At 42.0% G+C, this 20237-nt stretch overlaps 2 protein-coding genes across 3 annotated transcripts in view; one reads left to right on the top strand and one right to left on the bottom strand.

The window, feature by feature from the left end:
* The window catches only part of LCT (lactase), a 27264-nt gene extending 18322 nt beyond the window's left edge, over positions 1-8942 (top strand). Inside the window, exons 14-17 of one of the 2 annotated variants that reach the window (XM_068139136.1) lie at positions 35-169; positions 1192-1415; positions 2280-2516; positions 8747-8942. In XM_068139136.1, the coding sequence (XP_067995237.1) occupies positions 35-169; positions 1192-1415; positions 2280-2516; positions 8747-8760 (610 nt within the window). In that variant the 3' untranslated portion in view covers positions 8761-8942. Of the gene's footprint in view, positions 1-34; positions 170-1191; positions 1416-2279; positions 2517-3249; positions 4329-8746 lie in introns of those variants that run through there. The other variant, XM_068139135.1, reaches the window with a different exon arrangement.
* Positions 4405-20237, bottom strand: UBXN4 (UBX domain protein 4). The gene is made up of 13 exons (XM_068139149.1): positions 20115-20237; positions 13983-14085; positions 13106-13134; positions 12161-12279; positions 11427-11580; positions 10890-10998; positions 9254-9308; positions 8937-9101; positions 8053-8180; positions 6962-7064; positions 6494-6625; positions 5950-6158; positions 4405-5057 (listed from the first exon to the last, which is right to left on the bottom strand). Exons 1-13 carry the CDS (start codon positions 20194-20196, stop codon positions 4919-4921), a joined length of 1527 nt encoding a protein of 508 aa, XP_067995250.1. The 5' UTR covers positions 20197-20237; the 3' UTR covers positions 4405-4918.

The following is a 20237-nucleotide window of genomic DNA, read 5'->3' as shown; positions in this document are numbered from 1 at the left end:
TGAGGGGTTTATGCTTTTCTGTTTTCTGTTCCAGGCTTCCAGAATTTACTGAAAGTGAAAAGCAAAGAATCAAAGGCACCTATGACTACTTTGGTCTAAATCATTACACTACAGTTTTAACATACAAGATAAACTACCCTGCTGGTATTCTGTCCTACGACTCTGACCGGTAAGAGATGACTGTAAGTTATTGACCAAGCAAAATACACACACCTGGAGCAATGTAAATTGATGGCAAATAAAGGCAGGAGCCAGGCATTTTAAGCTGTGGGAACCCTATACTAAGGAAAGTATCTCCAAACAGTACCTGTGGTGCTGTTATTTTCACACAAGTCCAGCAAGAGCCCTTTTTTCTACAGAGCCAATGATAAATACAAGTTTTGAAACAGAACAAAGAAAATTTGAGGCTCTGCTAAAGGAAGGGATCTGCTCATGGGACTCTCCCAGTGGTTTGGGATCAGCTGTAAATGCTGGGGGGAGGGAAGTATTTATCATGTTTCCTGTCCCAAATCTGCAGTTAGAACTGCTAGATTACCCTGCTTATGGATACTGCTCCATTGGCTCTCAAAAGTTCCCTCACCACATTGGATAAACACAAATTCAAATCCTAAGTAGCTAAATTGCTCCATGGTTCAGTATATGTAAGTCAAGGTTTTTATTTAGATACCAGTTTGTATCCTCAGCTTCAAAAGGTAAGCAACAGAAGCTTACTCATTTTTCTGATGAGGTAGGACCATACAAGTGGGTGAACATATGCTGGTTTCCTAACCATTTCCACAGAGAAGGTATGAAATGATTGTAAATTTCCTGTGCTGCTGCATCCCAGTCCCTGTGGCTTAGCCCTACAGAAGGGCACTGGGCTCGGTCTTGCATTCCTGTACGTAGGTGTAAATGACAGTTTTGTGTGCTTAGGCACTGCATTATGCATTGGAACAGCAGAGATGGTGTCAAAGCATGAATATTTAGATCCTCAGCCATAGTTGATGTAAGCAAAGTATGATGGTAAAGCAAAGTATAAAGCTAGCTAGAGGCTTGTGAGCAGCAGCACTTCAGCCCACTGTGCTTTGGCCAGCTTGCCGTATCACCTCTGGTTCAGTTCTCTGCAGACCTCAGCACCATGTTTCTCAGCTCTGCAGCATGGAGGAGCCAGGCACCTGGGACCAGTCCCTTCATGAGTGTCCTTCTCTGCAGGGGTGTAGCTGCAGTGTTCGACCGCAGCTGGCTGAGCTCTGGTTCCCTTTGGCTAAAGGTGACACCCTTTGGTTTCCGAAAGCTCCTGAGATGGGTCAAGGAACAGTACAACCACCCTCCCATTTATGTGACTGAAAATGGGGTCTCAGAACGAGGAGCTGCAGATCTCAATGACCCTTGGCGAACACATTACTATCGGAGCTACATTAATGAAGCACTGAAAGGTAGGCAGGGTTGTTTAAATCTGATCATCCAGCTTTCCAGTCACAGCAGTCTCTCTCCATAGGTTGGTGTGTACAAAGCAGGGTGTGAAGGGCTAAAAGACTACTGCCATCACTCCTGCTAGTTACTTACATGGGTTTACTCTCTCTCTGCTTCTGAGAGCCTTTGGGTTTGGGAGGAACTGCCAATACATAGCACAACTTTGGAGGGAAAAGCAAACCCCAGGCTTAGGAGAGTGCAATTTCCTTGTATAGCTGCATCTGGCAAGAGAATGTGCTACTACTTGATGAATACCTATTTTGGCTGTGTCTAAAACCTGCATCTTTTAGAAAAACAGAAAACAAACCAACCCCACACTGGTTTCAGGTACATTAGTGTTCAAACAATGTCAGGGAAGGGCTTTTTCAATTTGCTGTGACACCCTGGTAGCTGCCAGTCAGATGTCCAGAAGTGCTTTTTTTTTTCACTGCATGTTAGCAGTGAGGCCCCACAGCATTTGTTTAAACACCTTGTGCGTGTTGATGACTTTTCTCCTCTGTTCCTAAACCTTTGTTTATTGGACAAAGGTTTCATTCCAGGAGCAGAGGAAAGTAGTCTCCACCAGTAGCAGACTGAGTAAGTTTCCCTGGTTGCTTGTTAGCAGTTGTCACCTGAACTACCTCAAAGCAATGGAGCTATGACATGTTGGAGGTGGGAATGGGGAGATGGCAAAACTAATGAAGCCAAGGCAGCAATAACCTCACTGCAGTTAGCCTCCTGCTCCTGTCTAGTAGCCAGGAGCATCTTCATGCCACCACTGGCTGAGTGGTGACAGCTCCTGGTGCCTGGATGCGCAACTGACCTCTTCTTTCTGGTCCTGGTAACAGCTGTTGTGCTGGATGGCGTTGACCTACGAGGCTACACTGCCTGGTCACTGATGGACAACTTAGAGTGGGCCGTGGGCTTTGATGAAAAGTTTGGGTTTTTCCACGTGAACTTCACAGACCCCAGCTTGCCACGGCGCCCCAAGGCCTCTGCCAGGTATTACGCACAGATCATAAACTGCAACGGGTTTCCAGACCCAGCAACAGGCCCGCATCCCTGCCTGGAACCGGAGCCTGAAGGTAAGCTGTGCAGCAGAAATCATGCTTGTATGTGTGTGTGTGTGTGTGCACATGCACCTGATTCCAACCCTTTGGGTTAGAGCCCAGTCTGCTTTCCATAATCTGTGCTTTTAAAAAACATCACCCCTTTCTGCAAAATTCCTTTTAAGGGCTGCAGTAGAGCATTGACTAATAATCAGCCTTTGTCATGACCAAAACATTCATGTAGCATTAGGTCACTTCTCTATCCAAAACCAGAACAATGACAATCTTGTGTGATAGCACCTTGCTATCTATGTGCCTCTTTCCAAAAGACGGCAGTGACATTACTGCATTCTACTTGTCTCTGATTAACAGAACTGGCCAAGATGCTTTCCAAACCACACACATTCAGTATTCTCACACCATATTTGCTACAGAGTTTGGAATCCTTTTCATACAAATCAGTGATTTCTGTCTTTGGAAAAAAAGGTTTGGCAATTATAAAACATCCTCTGAACTAGAGTACACTGAACAGTAGCCATAGTCAGTGTGGGGTTTTGGGTATGAGCCTGCCTGCCAGAGAATACCCCCCTCTCCCAGGCACAAGAATATCAACCTCAGTTGTGCCTCTACTCTAAGCTAAAATGGTGCCAATTGCCACTCCCACAGAATTAGTGAGTAGCAATGCAGGAAGCAGCAATGCACCCACAGCCATGCAGAAGCTCACCCCAGGCCGTGGACTAACCTTTACTTACTGTTTTCTCATGGACAGTGACACCGACGGACACCGTGCCAGGATTGTCTCACAGCGTGCAGTTTTTGGGACTGGATCTAACATCACAAAGTGCAGAAATAGCTCTCTATGTGCTTTTTGTTCTTTCTGCAGTTGGAGCGTTGGGCTTGGCTCTTTCTGCAGTCAGGTGCAGAAAAACACCCAAATCATTACACAAACAATCACACAGGGAACTTACTAAAATGTAAGGTTTCCACTTGCTAAAGTGCTGCTTTGGTTTTTCTGTTAAGAAAACCCTACAGCACCAACCAGGAGAAGAAACCTACTGCTTGAATGGCTGCAGCGTTGTAGATTGCCTTAGAGGTAACTCCCCATCATTCTGTTGGCCTACCAACTTTGTGTTTTAATGGAAACATTTTTCCTGTTACCCATTTTCTCCCCAGGCATGATTGATTTCTAAAGACAACAGCAAAACTGCTGGCTTCTGTCTGTGTAAGGATTCTGAACTTAGAGCTTTCATCTGTTCTCACTTCATCATCTCCCTTTAGGTTATGGAGGTCTCTTCAAGGGATCCAAGAGCAGCTCCTGAAAGCTCTACTGCTTCTTAGTGATTTTGAGACAAGTTAGTGCCTAGTGGTGAAAGCTGATCTGGGAGAACATGCTGCTTTATTGCAGGCACTGTCTTGGGGCTTTCTTTCCCTTTATTTCACATACAGTATAAGAAGTTATCTTTTAAAAATGGAAGTGGCTTCAGTGCAATGTTTTCATGTTTGAAGAGACAACAGAACTTACCTAAACATCATTTAAAGAAGATCTGAATCAACACAGCACAGCTGTAACACTGAGGTCTCCAACAGTGTGAGGCACAGTCCTTGGTGGGGGGCAAAGGGAAGGTTGACATCCTTCCGTGTAGGACGGCTGTAACGTAACCCTTCCTCCAAAAGAAAAGCTTCCACGCTCTTGTGTTGCAGCCCTCTGCTAACAACATTTTTATTTGAGAAGAGAAAAACTTAACCTTTTTTCCCCACTGTAACACTATTTCAGATGTGTTTTATCAGATTTTAATATGAACAACTCCTGAGTAAAGTAATTTAAACTGGAACAGAAAGGTCTGTGTTGTAAATTTTGGTGTATGATCCAAACTGCTCGCTTCCTTGTGACACAAGTACTTCAGAGGAAACTCAGAGAAGACAGTTATGTTTTCTGGAAAATAGTTTATTCAGTGCTGGGGGAAATTTAAAAACTACAAGATTTTGCTTGCAGTTGCAGGAAGCAAGAAAAAGTTAAACATAAATTAGTTACCTGATTTGCTACTTAATAGTGCTTCTGAAACCCTCATTTTAATCAGTCATTGCCTACTATGACCTTTATATTAATATCTGGCTTTTCAATTTATTTAGCAGAATATTCCTAGATTAAAAAGTGCCTTTCTATGGCAGTAGGGTAATGATTATGAAAGCTGAAGGAGATTTTTCAGTCTTTTTAACTCTTTGCCTCTAGGCCTCAGCTACACCCACTCCATTTTGCTGATTGAGGTGACTTAATTCTTATTCCTGCAGTGGAGTATGGAATAAAGTAATCATTCAAGTCAGTGTAAATTAAGCCCCACCTGTCCAGAAGCTCTAGCTGACTTAGATCAAATAAGGAAAAAAAACAAACAAAAAGAAAGAAAAAAAAGCCAGACACCAATTACTGGAGTTACATAAAACTACATTTGTTGTGTAGAATTTCCATTCCAAGTATTGTTTTCATCTTCTCCATCATCTTGAGTCCTCAGTCTATATATTTTGCCTTCTTTTTTGAAGTCTTCCCCCCGCTTTTCCATGACTCGTTTCCTGACTGCTTGCCTAGGGTACAAAATACAGTGAAGTCGGAGAGTTTCCCTGGCAATTACACAAGAGAAGTGAATGCAAATCATACATCCTCCCTTCTCTTATGCCCAATAAACACCATCTTCTTTGTTTCCTTGGGAAGCAACACCTAGCTCACAATTTTGTCATTTATCAGTTGAACAATCTGGCAGAATCTCCTTTTCCCAGGAAGGCTCCTGTCATGGAGCAGATTGTGGCTGTTTCACATGAAAGGGTCAGGTGGCTCTCCTGGCACAAGGGAGATCTCATTTCAGTATTCAGTATTCCTAAGGTTGGAAGGGACCTCAAAGATCATCAAGTCCAACCTGTCACCCCAGACCTCATGACTAGAGTAGGGAGGACACTACTGCCCACTGCAGACTTTGAACTCACAACCTTCCCATTAAGGGTCTGATGCACTACCAACTGAGCCACTTGAAGGACCATTTGCTAGGCCATACAAAGCCTTAACTGTCATCATCAGACTTCTGTTGCTTGAGTTTCTTACCCTACCACTTTGACATGTGATTTTCAAAGTTTGTATCTCCCAAACAGCATCAGCTGTAGTGAAGCCCATATTTCTTTGAACAGCTGAATTCCCTATTCATAAATGACTGCAAAACAATAATTTTCCTACTCTGAGATTAGAATCTGAAGCAAACAATAAGGAGCTTGCTTAATGACATGTGGAGGAGTCAAGAAATGCTAGTCAGAGCTGCCATGCAGTTTATCAGCCACCAGATCAACCCTTGTAACCAGCTGGAAGAGTGGTGGACAGAAGCTACAAGCAAGAGCAGCATTTTACAGATACCCTTCAGTACCCCAGTAAAAGATGAAGAGAGTTCCAGCAAGCAGTTTGAGAAACAGCTGCCTTTAATAGTTTCTTTACCTGCTTTGTTCCATGCTGCTAGATGTTGAAGGAGTTGCGTGGTCTTGCTGATGAGCTGACCTCACAGCAGACTGTGTGGGGGGTGGACTTGTAAACAGGAAGTTGCTAATAAATCTCCAAACCGCTAAAAGAGGATAAAGTATTGTGCCCAAGAACTTCCACAGGTCACTGCCTGAAGCCTGAACAACAGAAGTAGCAGGTCTTCCTGCCTGGTCATGAACACAAAGCAAAATTGTCAGACATTGAAGTTGTGCACTTGTAGACAAGAGTATTTCATCCATAATTTAGAAGCAGCTCAGATGACACAAGAGAACTGCTTTGGTCATGCATTAGACAAATACCTATGCTACTGTTTATCTGCTTCAGAAAAGGTCCTCCTCCAAATCAGCCCTCACAAAAACTACTTTAATTTTGCAACGCTTCTTAGACACACAAAAGACCAAAACTAAAGCCAAGCATTATTATGGCAAGCTAACAGGAAACAGCTACAGTACTGCTGTCTGCAAGACAAGGAAGAGCAAACAACCTAAACCCCAACACCTACCGGCAGCAGCACTACTGAAGCACTGGGTGCTAACTCTAGTTCCAGTAACTTCTTTCCATAGTCTTCTTTGGTGAACTCCCTTCTGGGAAACATTGTCGCCAGTGAAAAATTGCCATAAGCATTACCAACCGTCTGTGAAAACACAAAGAAAACCTTTTATTTGTAACTGTTCACTCTCACCCAACTGCAGATTTCCCAGTTGAGTATACCCTAACACATTGACCCAAGAGTTCTGTATCAAGCTGTCAATTATCATGAAGATGATTGAGAGATGAAGGCTTTTTCATATCCTGCTATCTCAGTTACTAATAATACACTGCAGCAATACAAAGGCAGTGGAGAAGGCTGCTACCAAAACCCCTTCAAATGAAAATAAAAGGAAAGCAGGTGATGACAATGCTACCACAAACACATAGTTACACCCACTTACCATCATCACATACAGGAGAAAACAAAACATACACTCACCTGTGCAGCAAACTGCCTTGCTTCTTCCAGCCGTGCTTCAGATGGGAACTGGTTAGTAAAGGAAGATCCATCTGGGAGGCGGAACTGGATCCTGGCTATTGCACTGCAGGACACATATTGGAGTCAGTCACTAAATGAACAGCTACAGACAAGTTGCTGAAGTTTTAGCTTGGTAGCAATATGTGGGAGGGGGACAGTCATCCTACTTATGGCAGTGCAGATGGGTTGTAAGTTTGGATCCACAGTTGATAACCACCTACTTGATCTCACAATGCATCTCCTCTGGATTTTATCAAGAGTCAATACCCACCACCACACAAACAAGACAGTTACATTAATCGTGGAAAAAACTATTAAGTAAATGAAACATGAAGCCATGTTTCTTTTGTGCAGCCTCTAAGTACTTCTCTTTTTTCAAGAAGTTGAGGGCATAGACATGGAAGCTGGCGTGGCAGGCGATTCTATGTTCAACTAGCCATGGCCCAGCATTATTGTTTGAGTTTCCACACCAAGACATGCTGGTAATCCCACACTTGCCTTTTGCTCAGGAGCAATACTAGACTCGCAGTGACTCCATAACTCCACATAAGGTTTCTACAGGTTAGAGTATCTCTGAAAACTGTGGTGTTGTGCAAAGTAGAAGAGCTCTGACACAGAAAGCTGATAACCCCAATGAAGCCTTGATAAATCCAAGTCAATTTCACACACAGCCAAACAGCTGGGTCAGCACCATGCTTCCCAGCACAGTTCTAATGTTATCCATCACACTCTCACCTTACCTAGTGCACCACCTAGGCCCATTATACATGGCATTTAAATCAAAGATCAGACAGAAAAAGCTCTTCTCTAACACCCAAAGAAAGATGGTTAGTGTTGCAGAATCAGGAATGTCAAAAGGATGAAAGCTATCAGAGAATACAATAAGTAAATAGCTACAAATAAATACTATAAAAGAAAGCCAACTTTTTAAGTCACTATTTAAAGAGTTCAATATGGCACCAATTAATAGATTAGGATATATATAAAATCTCTTAGAAGTTTCTTTACCCCTCTCTTTCCCAGAATATACTCTTCATTCTACAGGAACTCACCTTCGCTCCCTCTGAGATGCTTCTTTTCTGGCCTCTATTTCAGCCTGTTTGGCCTGAAGAGCTGCAGCTTTTGCAGCTTCTGCTTCTTCTTTTGTTTTTGCAAAGCGAGCTGCTCTCTCAGCACGATCCTATCAAAGGACCAAATAGAAACCTTAATATTTACAATAGTGTAGTATTTATTAAAGCAGAAAGCTGCAATTTGCACTCAGTACCCAACCATGCAGTAGTGCTGCAAAGATCTGTTCGCTGCCCAGCTGCACAATCCCATGTCATTAGCCAAGATGACAGCTTTCAATAAGTTATTCCATGTAAATACTTAATCATCTTCCCATGCACGTTTAACACTCCAGTGAAAATAAAGTCTTCCAACACACCATTACAGTTCTAGGTATTTGGTATTCTAGGCCAAAACTGAGCAAGGAGGAGGAATTTCAGTTGCTATAAACAGTTTATCTCCACATATGTACACATATACATACAAACTTAGAAAATAGTTCTCACCACCAGTTTGAGATCAGTGCTCTTCTGCATGTTCCATAATTAAATATTCCCTGTGCTTCCATTCCACAACTATGCTCAAATTGCAATTATTCTTACATTTAAATGACAATTCTCCACTAGACTCAAGCAATAGAACAGAAAAATTGTTATGTTCATTATGAATATGAAAGCAGAAGCTTCATTTTATCCACAGGAAATGCTACCTAAACCCCAAACACAAATGGCTGCAGTACAAGGCCACAAGATTCCAAACAGAAAACCGGACAACCTTTGAAAGTTTCACTGAAAGTGAAAATGCATCCTTTCATTACACTGGTGGCCCCTGTGACAGACAGCAGCAAGCAAGCTACCTTGAAAAAAAACTGACAAAATGAAAACTTTACCATTGCAATCTGTTGTCTTATACGCTCCCTAGCAGCCCTCTCTTCTGCCTTTTCTCTGTTCCTTTCCTCTAACATACGCTTCGTCAATTCTTCTTCCTGTCGCCTTTTGTACTCCAACATTTCTTTACCAGTTTTCCTCCGTTCAATTTCTTTCTTAATTTCTTTCTGAATAAATAACAGAAACATAAAAATTAGTCCCTGGAATTCCACTGGACAAGAGTAAGACAAAATTGAAGCACATATGTTTAAAAAGGGATGAAACATTTATTCAAATAGGGAGTATGAACAGAAACGGCAAAGTTTGACGTTTTTGTTACCTGTTCTTCTTCTTTCCGTTTCTCTTCTCGTCTTTCTTCGAGCTTTTTTGTTAGTCTAAATTTAAGAATGAAAAGTCTTAAAACTGCAGTATCTGTTGTTAACATTTAAAAATCATAAGAAGCATTTGCAAACATTTGCAGAAGAACAGAACACAAGACAATGAACATGAACTATACCACAGTGCTAACACCTAGTGGAATACTCATGATTCATTCACATGCGAGTGTACCATCCATAAAAAGATGAGGTGATGATTCACTGCCAAGCTTCCAACTTTTAATGGAGCTCCAACACATCCCTTCTCAGTAAATGAGGAATCTTACATCTTACTGTTGAACAACTCATAAGACATGCAATAAGCAAATACTATTTAAGTCATACTATTTATGACTTGTGGTAACAGAAACACTAAATTTCTTCTTAGCTATTGAAGCCATCTGGTTTCTTCTGTACATCACTTCCTATAATGGAAAGCAAATAATATATAGCCCTGGCAGATGCACATGCATCCATCCCATCTATCCAGAAAGGTGCTTTAGTATAAAGATCAACCAAAAAAAGTCAAGCAGTAATTTGCAACATATTTTAAGTTTGGGGAAAGGGCAATATGACCAAGAAACGTGAGAAGTCAGACAACCAGAAAATGTTGGTTGCAGGGTAGCTGCTTTGCTTCTTGAAAAATAAGCTGGGAATTACCACAGAGCTTTGCCTCTCCTTTCCCCTTAAAGAAATGCTCTATGTATGTGCAGACATGCTGTAATTTACCATTAATGCACATTTTCAAAGAGAACCTTGGTATTTACAGTAAAATACTGATTGCATTCTCCTATCAGTAGTACGTAAAAATTATACTTACTGTCCAACACCTTTCTAAGGAAACAGAAATTAAATCTGAAATCTGTTTTAGCAGTATAAATAATGCTAGTCACTGGTTTTAGGTAAGATATTACAAATATTACCAGTCTTAGAGATGCTAACAAAGAATTTTATACACTTAATCTTGTACATTAAAAAAAATAAATCAATTTAATGAATCACAGTATCACTTAGGTTGGAAAGGACCTCGAGGATCATCGAGTCCAACCAATGACTCATGTACTGAACCAGAGGCTTCTGGTCACCACACTTGAACTATTCAGACCTCATTACTTGTTATTGATCAAAAAAGTGTCTCATAATAGGATTCCTCTGACATTTTTCAATATGCCTAAACATAAACAGTCATCAAAAAGACAAATAGGATGGCATCTCTGTGCAGACCCAGGTTAGCACTTTTTATAGCTTGTTTCAAGTGCTTTAACTCATTCAAACATTTGCAGCAAATGTCTGTAATCAAGTTACATCAAAAGTGAACAGCTACTTCTCTGGATTACCCCTTTCAGAGAATGTGAAAAATTAGGTTGTTTTAAAAGCTGTTTTATATCACCTGTAGTATTGTCACAGACATCTAAAGCGCCACACAACACTTGCCAGGTGATAACAGAGCACAAAAATCCTGTAATTGACCCTGTTTGTTGAAAAAGAAAAAAACAGCACACAAAACCAAACCAAACCAGCCCAAAACTACACAACAAAACTGCCTCCTAGGAAAGAAACAAATACAGTACATTTGGAAGTTTGCAAAAGAAGACTTACCTTTCTACTTTGAGTGTAAGATCATTCACAGGTTGAGCATCATTCACTTGTTCATCTAAAGAATTAGGTGCTTCCTGGCTTGCTTGACCTAAATCTGCTCCATCTCCCACTGATTTACAAGAAAATAACGCATAAGAGAAAAGTAAGAGGTGCATTTCCCATCATAAAAAAATACTATGCTGATGGTTAGCCATAGTTCACAGCAAGGAGGATATCATAAGGAAATATGAGGTTCTGCTATTTAGACAACCCCCTCAACCTCCCAGTCAAATTGGTTTCGGGTTACCAGCCCAGAGAAACTTTTGAAATTGAATCTTGTCTCCAGAAAGTGTTGCACAAGTTTTATTATAAAGCACATATTTCTCCCTCATTAAAGCTGAGCAGTTTTTTGTTCTAGACTTGCAAGCAGCATTATGGGACACCCAAGCTTTCCTTCAGCAAGTCTGCTCAACATACTGCCTTTTATATGCAATCATTTCAGAAAAGGAAAACTATTTCAAAAGTAAGTTATCTAGCATTTCTGTAAAAGTACATTACCAGCAGGAGGTCTTATTGTCTCAGATGGGACAGGAGAGTCACAACACTCTACTGTTCTGGATTGTGTGTTTTCTGGAGCACCATTAGCTTGAGAGGAGGGACATGGAGATGATTGACTTCCATTTTCCAAGGGCTGCCCTTTTAGTGTGTGCATCTAAGAAATTGGGGGGAGAAGCCATAAAACATGAAACTTTGCATGTCTGGCAGAGGTTCAAAGGTCAAGGCAAAACTATTTTGACAATCAAGTCCCTATATAAACCTAAAATTATCACATATTGTTGTGAAGCAATCACAAATTTCTTATTTTCACTAATTTTAGTCTTATATTTGAGATGAATGTGACAAAACTATCTACATTTATATTATGTCCCATAACAGTTTCTTAAATCCACATTACAAGACACCATTACAAAACTACACATGCAACTTCACTGAAAGATTAATCACTATGTCATTCCAGTTTAGAGTTCTTGACATATTTCTTCCATAGTGTGGGTGTTACACAGATGATCTAAAATAATCTGTGAAACAAAAATTGCAGCACTTCTGCACAGTGCTCTCTATCTTGTGCAGTTTGTGCAATGAATTTAAGTTTGCAGATGTTGTTGTTGTAAGGATATAGAAGAAACAATAATTCCCCAAAGCATATACTAAGGGACAGGGCCATTTTCTGTCTTGAGCATCTGAGCACTGCCCACTCAATCTGAAAGATCCAGTCTGTCAGCAAGCGTTACCTGTTTAACTTTATGGATTCTGGTAACAAGCTCTTCAACAGAAACACTGCCAGCGATTACTTCCAAAGGGATTCCATTGTCTCCTATAAAAAAACTCGATGGAACGCACACTACGGGATCTGCACAGCAACAGTTAAGGACAACAAATACCAGAAGTCTATAAAGCAGCTTTAAAAGGAAAAGAAGTCCTTCCTACAGAACTTTCCAGCCCAGCCTTCTATCTCCACCTGGTTGCCAGCAGTTAGTGCCCAGGAAGGAAGAAAAAAACGTACTAGCAAAACCACTGGAAATACGACATACAACTGATTAGGATTTCTTCTCTTCTTTGAGCCACTCTTTTTTAAGTCAGAATGTTTGTCTTCAACACACGTGTATGGAACAACTGATTATGCTTTGATTTGAAAAATTTTGTTCTAGTGTGAGACATCTTACATTGACAATGAATTCTATACAGCATTAAAAAAAATCCAAGTTAAGATACTCAGCATCATATGGAATTCCTGAGCTACATGCAGTGACCTGCTTAAGGTAGGCAGATGTTTACCTAACTTTAGACCTGTTTATTTGGCAGAACCCAGTCCTCCACTTGTTCTTCCTCCTCTGTACCTCTGAAATCCAGCTATTAATTTAACTCATTGCTTGCTTGTTTGTTTTCTATTGCTAACTGGTAGTATCAACTGGGTTATTCTGTTTACATAAAGCTTTGAATCATTTTCTATTTGGAGAATTACATAGGATTAACATTGAAAAACTCAACTTGTTCACTTTCTCCAAGAACTGGCAGTAAGTTGAATACATCAATGGTATCTTTTAACAAAATTTATTGTCTATTTCTGTACTTTTAATAATGCTGCTTGTACCTATTTGCTCTTTAAAAGTTACTACTGTTCTGAGGGAAATTATGTGCAATCATGGTGTAGCATCTAAAGTGATCTCAAAGGATACAAATTTGAGAAAACTGCAGGCATGCCTCACTGTTTAAAAGAAAAGATTCGTTTAGAAGGAGCAATAACTGTGCAACAACTTTACATTAAGTTTTTCATCACAAAAATAACTGTCCTACTACCACACACAAAACTATTTAAATACTTGAGAGAACACTGAAAGCCAATTTGCATTGCATCTTCTCATTGGCATTTTGCATAAGCGTTGACATGGTGACGATCCCTGGTTATCACAGCTGACTAAGATTCAGGGCAACAGTACCAAGCAGCAACTCAGGAAACAGACCTCTAGTCTACTGAAGGCAAGTAATACAGTAAAGTACAACAAATGGTCCATAGAGCATCTCAAAATAGTACAATTTTTGGAAATGGCAATGCACTTTCTGCACTTGGACTGGAAAAACTTAAGACAGCACAAAAATAATGGAGTCATTTAACCAGGAACTTCAAAGCTTTTCTCTTCTATGTGCTACAACAGACACACACACATTTTGTCTGGGACTTTACAGATTTTTATCTTTCTGAATGCCTGAGAGGTTTTAAATTCCATATGCAATTTGGCAAATCCAGAGCTATCCCAGGAGTACTTGCATTTTGATTCTTGTTCTTTTATAGAACTTTAATGTCTCTTCCTTTTGGAAATGGACAACCTCAAGCATTCTTCTACTAGTACTGAAATACATTTCAAAATACATGATGAATATTCTGCAGAACAGTAAATTTGGAATTTTCCCAGGCTCTAGAGGCTGAATTCCCTTTTGTTCTGGAATCTTGTATTTAGACTACCTCCAAATCAGGGCAAGGACTTCAAAAGCCTCTTACTCTCATCATCATCAATGAAAGACTATGCAAGAGACAGAATTAGAACAGGATCAAACCTTTTGCTGTCAATTTTAATAGCAACAAAACCATCTGAGGCAGCTTCAGTCACTTTCTCATCTTCCCACCTTGCAGCCATCTCAGTAGATTGTTCATCCTCACCTGCAAGATACAGCACACATGTTAAACTAAACCCACCTCAAATTACTGCGGTCCGATTTTAGCTTTGCTTCAATTGCTTGCAATCACCACTGAAAGGCATGCTTGTGATTACTTTAACCTTTGAAGGGCATGACTGTCATTATTCTCCAGATAGCTGATTATGGCTTTGGTTGGTTGGTGGGTTTTGGGTTTTTTTCTTAATAGTCTGTAGACAATTCACTGCAGCTGACATCCCTTGCTAACATGCCAAAACCCTAACATACCAAAATGCCTTCCAAGCCAAAGAGCACGTATCTTTCAGAGTTATTCAGCTGGATGGTTAGCTGGTGCAAGGGAGCAGAAAGAACTGAACCACACAGATAGCAGAGAGAGAACTGGAGGTGAGGGCAAATCTGAGGATTGGCTTGATGGCATCATCTAACTGCACAGCCATCAAAGGACCTCATTGTCACGTTAGGGAGTATGCTTATGCTTCAATAGTGTGCATATATACTCATGGCACCTAAGAAGATCCTGCAGCATAGTCAGAGGGAACCACTGCTTCTCCCTAACAGTAAGCTTGACCTGCTAACACACTGTAACTATCCACTGGTTACCTCATCATAAATTAATGGCAAAACTACATTTTCCACTCCTTTGTAAATACATAATTCAGCAGACAAGGTTTCACAGTTTGATGGTGTTAAAAAGGAGCCACAAACCAAAAAGCATTTATTTACACAATTATTTGTTACTCAATTTTGTGTTCAAGTTCCTGACATGAAGAGTGGCAGTGGGAAGGCAGTAAAAGGAGAGAGTAGCACACAGGAACAAAAATAACAGCAGACAAGGAGCTACTTGACTAAGGGAACCCAAAAAGGTCTTCTGGGGCCACAGATTCAGAAGTGTTGTTTTAATCAGAAGGAACATCATCAGATCATACTTTTACCTTCCAAAGCACTAGTTTAGTGGGGATTTGGGTTAATAAATACATTCCAGTGAATATTTACCATCTCTCAACAAGTAAACTGGCCTGCAACCATTTGTTTATCTTCCATCTGTATTACTTCCTAGCAGCTTGGAATGGACTGTAGTACTCTTGATGAAGAATTTGAGTCACAAGTATAGAAGCATAGTAGTCCATTATTCAATGACAACAACAAACCATTTGTTAAAGATCAGGACTTGCATGTGCAGTCCCCTGGTCAAGCACTGCTGCCTTAAAACCATAATGGGCTGGCCACAATGCTGCTCAAAGAGACATGTCAAAACCACCAATTTTGGAAAAGTGTTTTCCAAGCATATGCACTGATTGTTCCCTGGAGTACTGGAGCAAGTACAGAAGTATTCATCTCTATTACTGACATACAACATAAGCAAGTAACCATTTAGGACATTTAATGTAGGAACCATTCCTCTTCATTTCAGTGCAGTGTTTCCAACTGTGGTCAATGGATGCAGCTGTTCTGCCAAAGGCAGTTTGGCCTCCTCCCCCAGGTCCAAATGCTTAGGGACAGACAGCTGCCTCACCACACATTTTTTCAGAAGGACACATGCTCATCCGATTAGGCTACTAAAAATAGCTAAATACTTACTTAACACTAACTTTTCCATACAAACAACTGCTCTGGGAAAAGAATTCCCCAAGACACAGCCTGCTCACAGTACAGTCTCCAAGAGGTGTGATGGTGAATGAAAACGCTGGTAACCCCCATTTTATAAGGCTCTAAGCCAGGAAGCACAGTTTAATATTGTGACTACTCCATAATGGTTGCTTATTCCCATGCATCTTTTAGTTTCCATAACCCTTTCTCATTTGGAGGTTAAAGTTCTTACAATTTTGGAGCAGTAATTGTATCCTGAAATGAAAACTGCCATCTCACAAAAGCACCAGAAAAGTCAAGAGGTCAGACTGAACAGAATTTGACATAATACACAATTCTGCTAAACACTGAGCTATCAGAACTGCCTCAGAATTCCAGTCACCAAGACTTGCAGATTTCGTAGGTTACTCTAACAAAAGCACTGCTTTATTTCTCTCACTGTACACAACTCACAGTCACACCAGTTCATCTTTTACATTGGGTCAGGTAAATTTAGTTATCTCTTTAGGGAAAAGTTATATATAATTTCTCAGGTAATCCACATAATTGGAGGAGACTCTCTTTCTGCAATGCTTTATTTCTCATATGAGGAACTTACTCAAAACCATTGCAGGCTGTCAAAAGACTTTAATTCCCCTATTCCTCAGCACATATTCACCAAGGAAAAGTGAGAAGGACAGAGATAAGCCCAGCTGACTTAATGTCCAACACTTCATAACTACTTGATAAGCATAAGGATTGCCCCTTCTGGGAATGTGAGAAAGCCAGGACATTAAGCTATGCACCTCCTCCTCATCTGCGTCATTTCACATATTTAACTTGAAAAGTGCTTTGATACAGCTTGGATACAAAATACTAACAAAGAGCTTGTTGATTGCAAACCATCACTCTGAAAAAAAATATTAAAGTAATGAACAAAGGAAGGAGTGCTTCTACAAATGTTACTATAGAGAAACAAACTTTAAGCTAAAACATTTATTTTCTCTCCCCTCCATTTTTTCTCTTCTGGAAGGCGCTTTTTGAGTGGCCTGGCGTGCTCATGATAAGAACACATCAGCTTTCAGGAAGAATAAACACCTCAATCAGAACATAGGAGGCATCGAAGGGTTCATATCAAATGAGCAATTAAATTTAGATTAATAACTCAAATAATGAGAGGAGGTTTTTAACGCTGCAGGCTAGAAAACCACGTACAAACAGCTATCGGCAAAATACCAGAGACACTCACCAGACCTGTTTCACTTATCAGGCATAGTTTTTCCCTGTGCAAACAGCAGAACCGGCTAACAACTATAGTTATTTGATGTCCCAAAGTAACTCATCTGGCCCCCAAACACAACTTCTTTGCTTTGGGTACACGGAAGCCTCTAACCTAATGTCTCACCTGAATGTTTAAAATCAGTTTGGTAAGGCAGACACGCTGCACCTCATACTTCCTGGAGTGCATGGAGCAACCCCTTTTATTACACCTTGCCAAGAATTCAACAGGATCTTTAGTACGCTTAAACAGCTGCATCGCCAGAACATGTGGTGAAGGTTTTAACAACTGCACTCAAAATGTTAGGATGAAAGCTGCAAACAAAAACACGTTAAAAATCCAACCTGGCTGAACAATGTGCCACTGCTGTCACAACCATCACTCCATTGTTAAGATAAATAGCTGCATTATTCCTTGCTGGACTGCAAAATATTCTAGAATCAGAAAGGAGGATCCAGTTCTTCACTTTAATGCTGATTTAGAGAAAGGCAGGGAGAGAAGGCCAGGCGGGGGGGAGCAGAAACCCAGAGATGGACCTACCAGAATTCAGCAATTTTTGCCAAGGCTGTATGTCACAGCTATCCTTCACAACACCCTCCCTAAAATTACTCCTTATTTATATTTTCCATTTCTCTGATTCCGCCCCCCCCCCCTTATTAATTTTCTGTCTCCATAAATACTATTGGACAAAGCATACAAACTAAAACAGGAACACTGAACACTTCTGAAATGGTGTTTTCCTTCTCACAAAGATGCTTTCAAATGCTTGTCTCTGGTGTCTGTGGACAAACTTGTGGTATGAAGGCTCAAAAGCTACCATCACCACTAACTTTGGTGTCAAACAGGGATCCACTCAAAGAAGAAACCTAGCCACTGCTAGCATAAAAATAAAACAATCTTTGTGGGGGGTTTGATCACCAAATCCACCGCGTCACTTCCCTCCTCAGGGGGACTCAGAAGAGAAAAATCTAACAAAAGACAGGTTGAGATAAGGACAAAGAGAGATCACTCACCAACTACCATCAGTGGCAAAACAGGCTTTGCAATTTATTACCAATCAAAACTCAAGAGTAGGAATAAAAATAAATCTTAAGACATCTTCCCCTGACCCCTCCCTTCTTAGGCTCAACTTGACTCCAGATTTCTCTGCCTCCTCCCTGGCAGCAGCACAGAGGGACAAGGAATGTTTCTGGTCAGCTCATGATGCACTGCATCTGCTGCACCTTCCTCCTCAGAGGCAGGGCTTTTCATAATTTGTGGAGACAGTTCTCCACAAACTTCCTCAACATGAGTGTTTCCTATGGCCTACAGTTCTTCAGGAATTGCTCCACCTGCCTTCCACGAAGAGCCGCCCTGCAAGACCCCCAGGAGGTCCTAAGTCCCGCCAGCAAGCCTGCTCTAGCGCAGGCTCTCCACGGAGTCACAGTCAACTTTAGGCATCCACCTGCTCCAGTGGGACAGGCTGCTTCACCACAGACTGCAGGGGAATCTCTGTTCTGGTGCCGGGAGCACCACCTGCCCCTCCTGCTTCACCAACCTTAATGTCTGCAGAGCTGTTTCATATCCCACTTGTATCCTACGCTCCTTGACCAGCAGTTTTCCTCCTCTTCCTAAATATATTATCACAGAGGTTTTACCCACTGGAGTGGGTCCATCTTAAAGCAGGCTGGCATTGGCTTTTATCAGACACAGGGGAAGCTTTCAGCAACTTCACCCAGAAGCCACCCCAGTGGCTTGCCACACAAACCAAATACAGAGGATTTGAAACACCCAAGAAATTCTAATAGAGAACTTTTTACCTTGAGCAGGGAGTCGGGAGGGAGATCAGCCTTTACAGAAGTCACAGCACACTATGTTTCACCAATGAACAACTCGTGTTGCAAAATACCCGTCAGGAAGTTTCTTCTTGTTTACCACCTGGTGTCTATTTAATTTCATACAACACGCTATAAACCATCTTATTGATTATGAAGGCAGAAAGCTTTCATGTAGGTGCTGTAGGCAAACACACTAGAGTATGTTAATGAAAAATACATATATAAATGAACTCCTCAATGGTAAAAGGCTTTCACAACATAGCACCTTCCTGCCACCATGACTCACAGGCTTTATAAAGCTGCTTTGAGCCTGTTACACCACTCCATCCCTTCCTCCAACAGCAGCAGAGCATGATGTGGGCTGAGAAGATACGGATTTCTAGGTGTTCTCCAAGTATAAGGAGACTTGTGTCAACAAAGAAACTTAACCACACTTCACTTTTCTGTTCACTTCCCTTTTGGGAGTAAACTTCTCTTTGAAGCTAAGCAGATCCCACGGTACAATGATTATTAAGAGAATGACACTAGCCACAGGTTTAGGGCAGTTGTTTTTTCATAAGGCATCTGGGAAACTTCAAGCCACAAGCACTTAAGGCAATCAATAGTGAACCCGAAAGAAACAACATACACACACGCACAAAAGCATCAGCAGAAAGTTAGAGTCTAATGTCCTCCTTTCCCTAACCTCATTTTTCCAGACAGAACGTACACAAAGAAATGTGAATTTCCATGGGTTCAACTACAGAACAGTATAGAGAACTCGAAAGGACGCGGTGCGCTAACCAGTACGAAAGTGACAGCAGTAAGAACTGAATGCAGGCTTATGCAAGGATCCAGTGAAAGGAAAAGCTAAACATCGAATACACCCGATGTCACTGCCCTGGAGCACTGCATAGCGCCACGATAAACCATTGCAGGCGCAGCGCCCGGGGCTGGGCCATCGCTGTGGCCGGTAGCGCACCGCCGCGCCGGGCAGCGGGGACTCGTACTGACACAGCAGAAATCACGACGCGGCGCGAGGTGGAGGCAGCAACAGCTGGCGAAGGCGCTGCGGAGCCGCCGACAAGCTCCGCCCGGAGGCGAGCGAACGAGCAGCGCCGGCTGGCAGAGCCGCGGGCAGCTGGGCCCACCCGACGGGGAAGGCTGCAGGCAGCGGCACCCCGAGGGTCAGGGGAACCGCACTCGACTCTGGCGCCGCCGGAGCTCGGATTTGTTCCGGTCAGCCTCAGAAAGCGCACCGCAGCCCAGAGGCCTGCCTCAGCGGCGGCTGCTCCCGACCCCGGCAGCGAAGCGGCCGCGAGCGCTGTCAGTCCGGGAAGAGGACAAGGCCCGGCGCCCGGCACCGCTGCTCCCGCCCCGGCCGAGCCGTACCTGACACGAACACGACGAAGACCGAGCTCCGCTGCTTGGCGGCGGCGATGGCGGCCGGGATGGAGCCGCCGAACCACATCATGGTGCCAGCTGCCGCGGGCTCTGCGAGCCGCCGCCAGGCGC

This window comes from Melanerpes formicivorus, unplaced genomic scaffold (genome assembly GCF_026170545.1).
Source record: "Melanerpes formicivorus ecotype bairdi unplaced genomic scaffold, bMelFor1.0.p_v2 SCAF_5, whole genome shotgun sequence".
Classification (NCBI taxonomy): Eukaryota; Metazoa; Chordata; class Aves; order Piciformes; family Picidae; genus Melanerpes; species Melanerpes formicivorus.
The sequence above is the reverse complement of the archived record's forward strand: the minus strand, read 5'-3'. Positions and strand labels throughout refer to the sequence as shown.

What these genes read in the sequence shown, in the direction of transcription:
- UBXN4 (XM_068139149.1), bottom strand. Translation starts at nt 20,196, where the DNA reads ATGATGTGGTTCGGCGGCTCCATCCCGGCCGCCATCGCCGCCGCCAAG. An exon ending in TAAGACAACAGATTGCAATG is followed by an intron (nt 8,181 to 8,936) that starts GTAAAGTTTTCA and finishes GTCCTTTGATAG; the next exon opens with GATCGTGCTGAGAGAGCAGC. An exon ending in CTTCAGTAGTGCTGCTGCCG is followed by an intron (nt 6,159 to 6,493) that starts GTAGGTGTTGGG and finishes GTTCATGACCAG; the next exon opens with GCAGGAAGACCTGCTACTTC.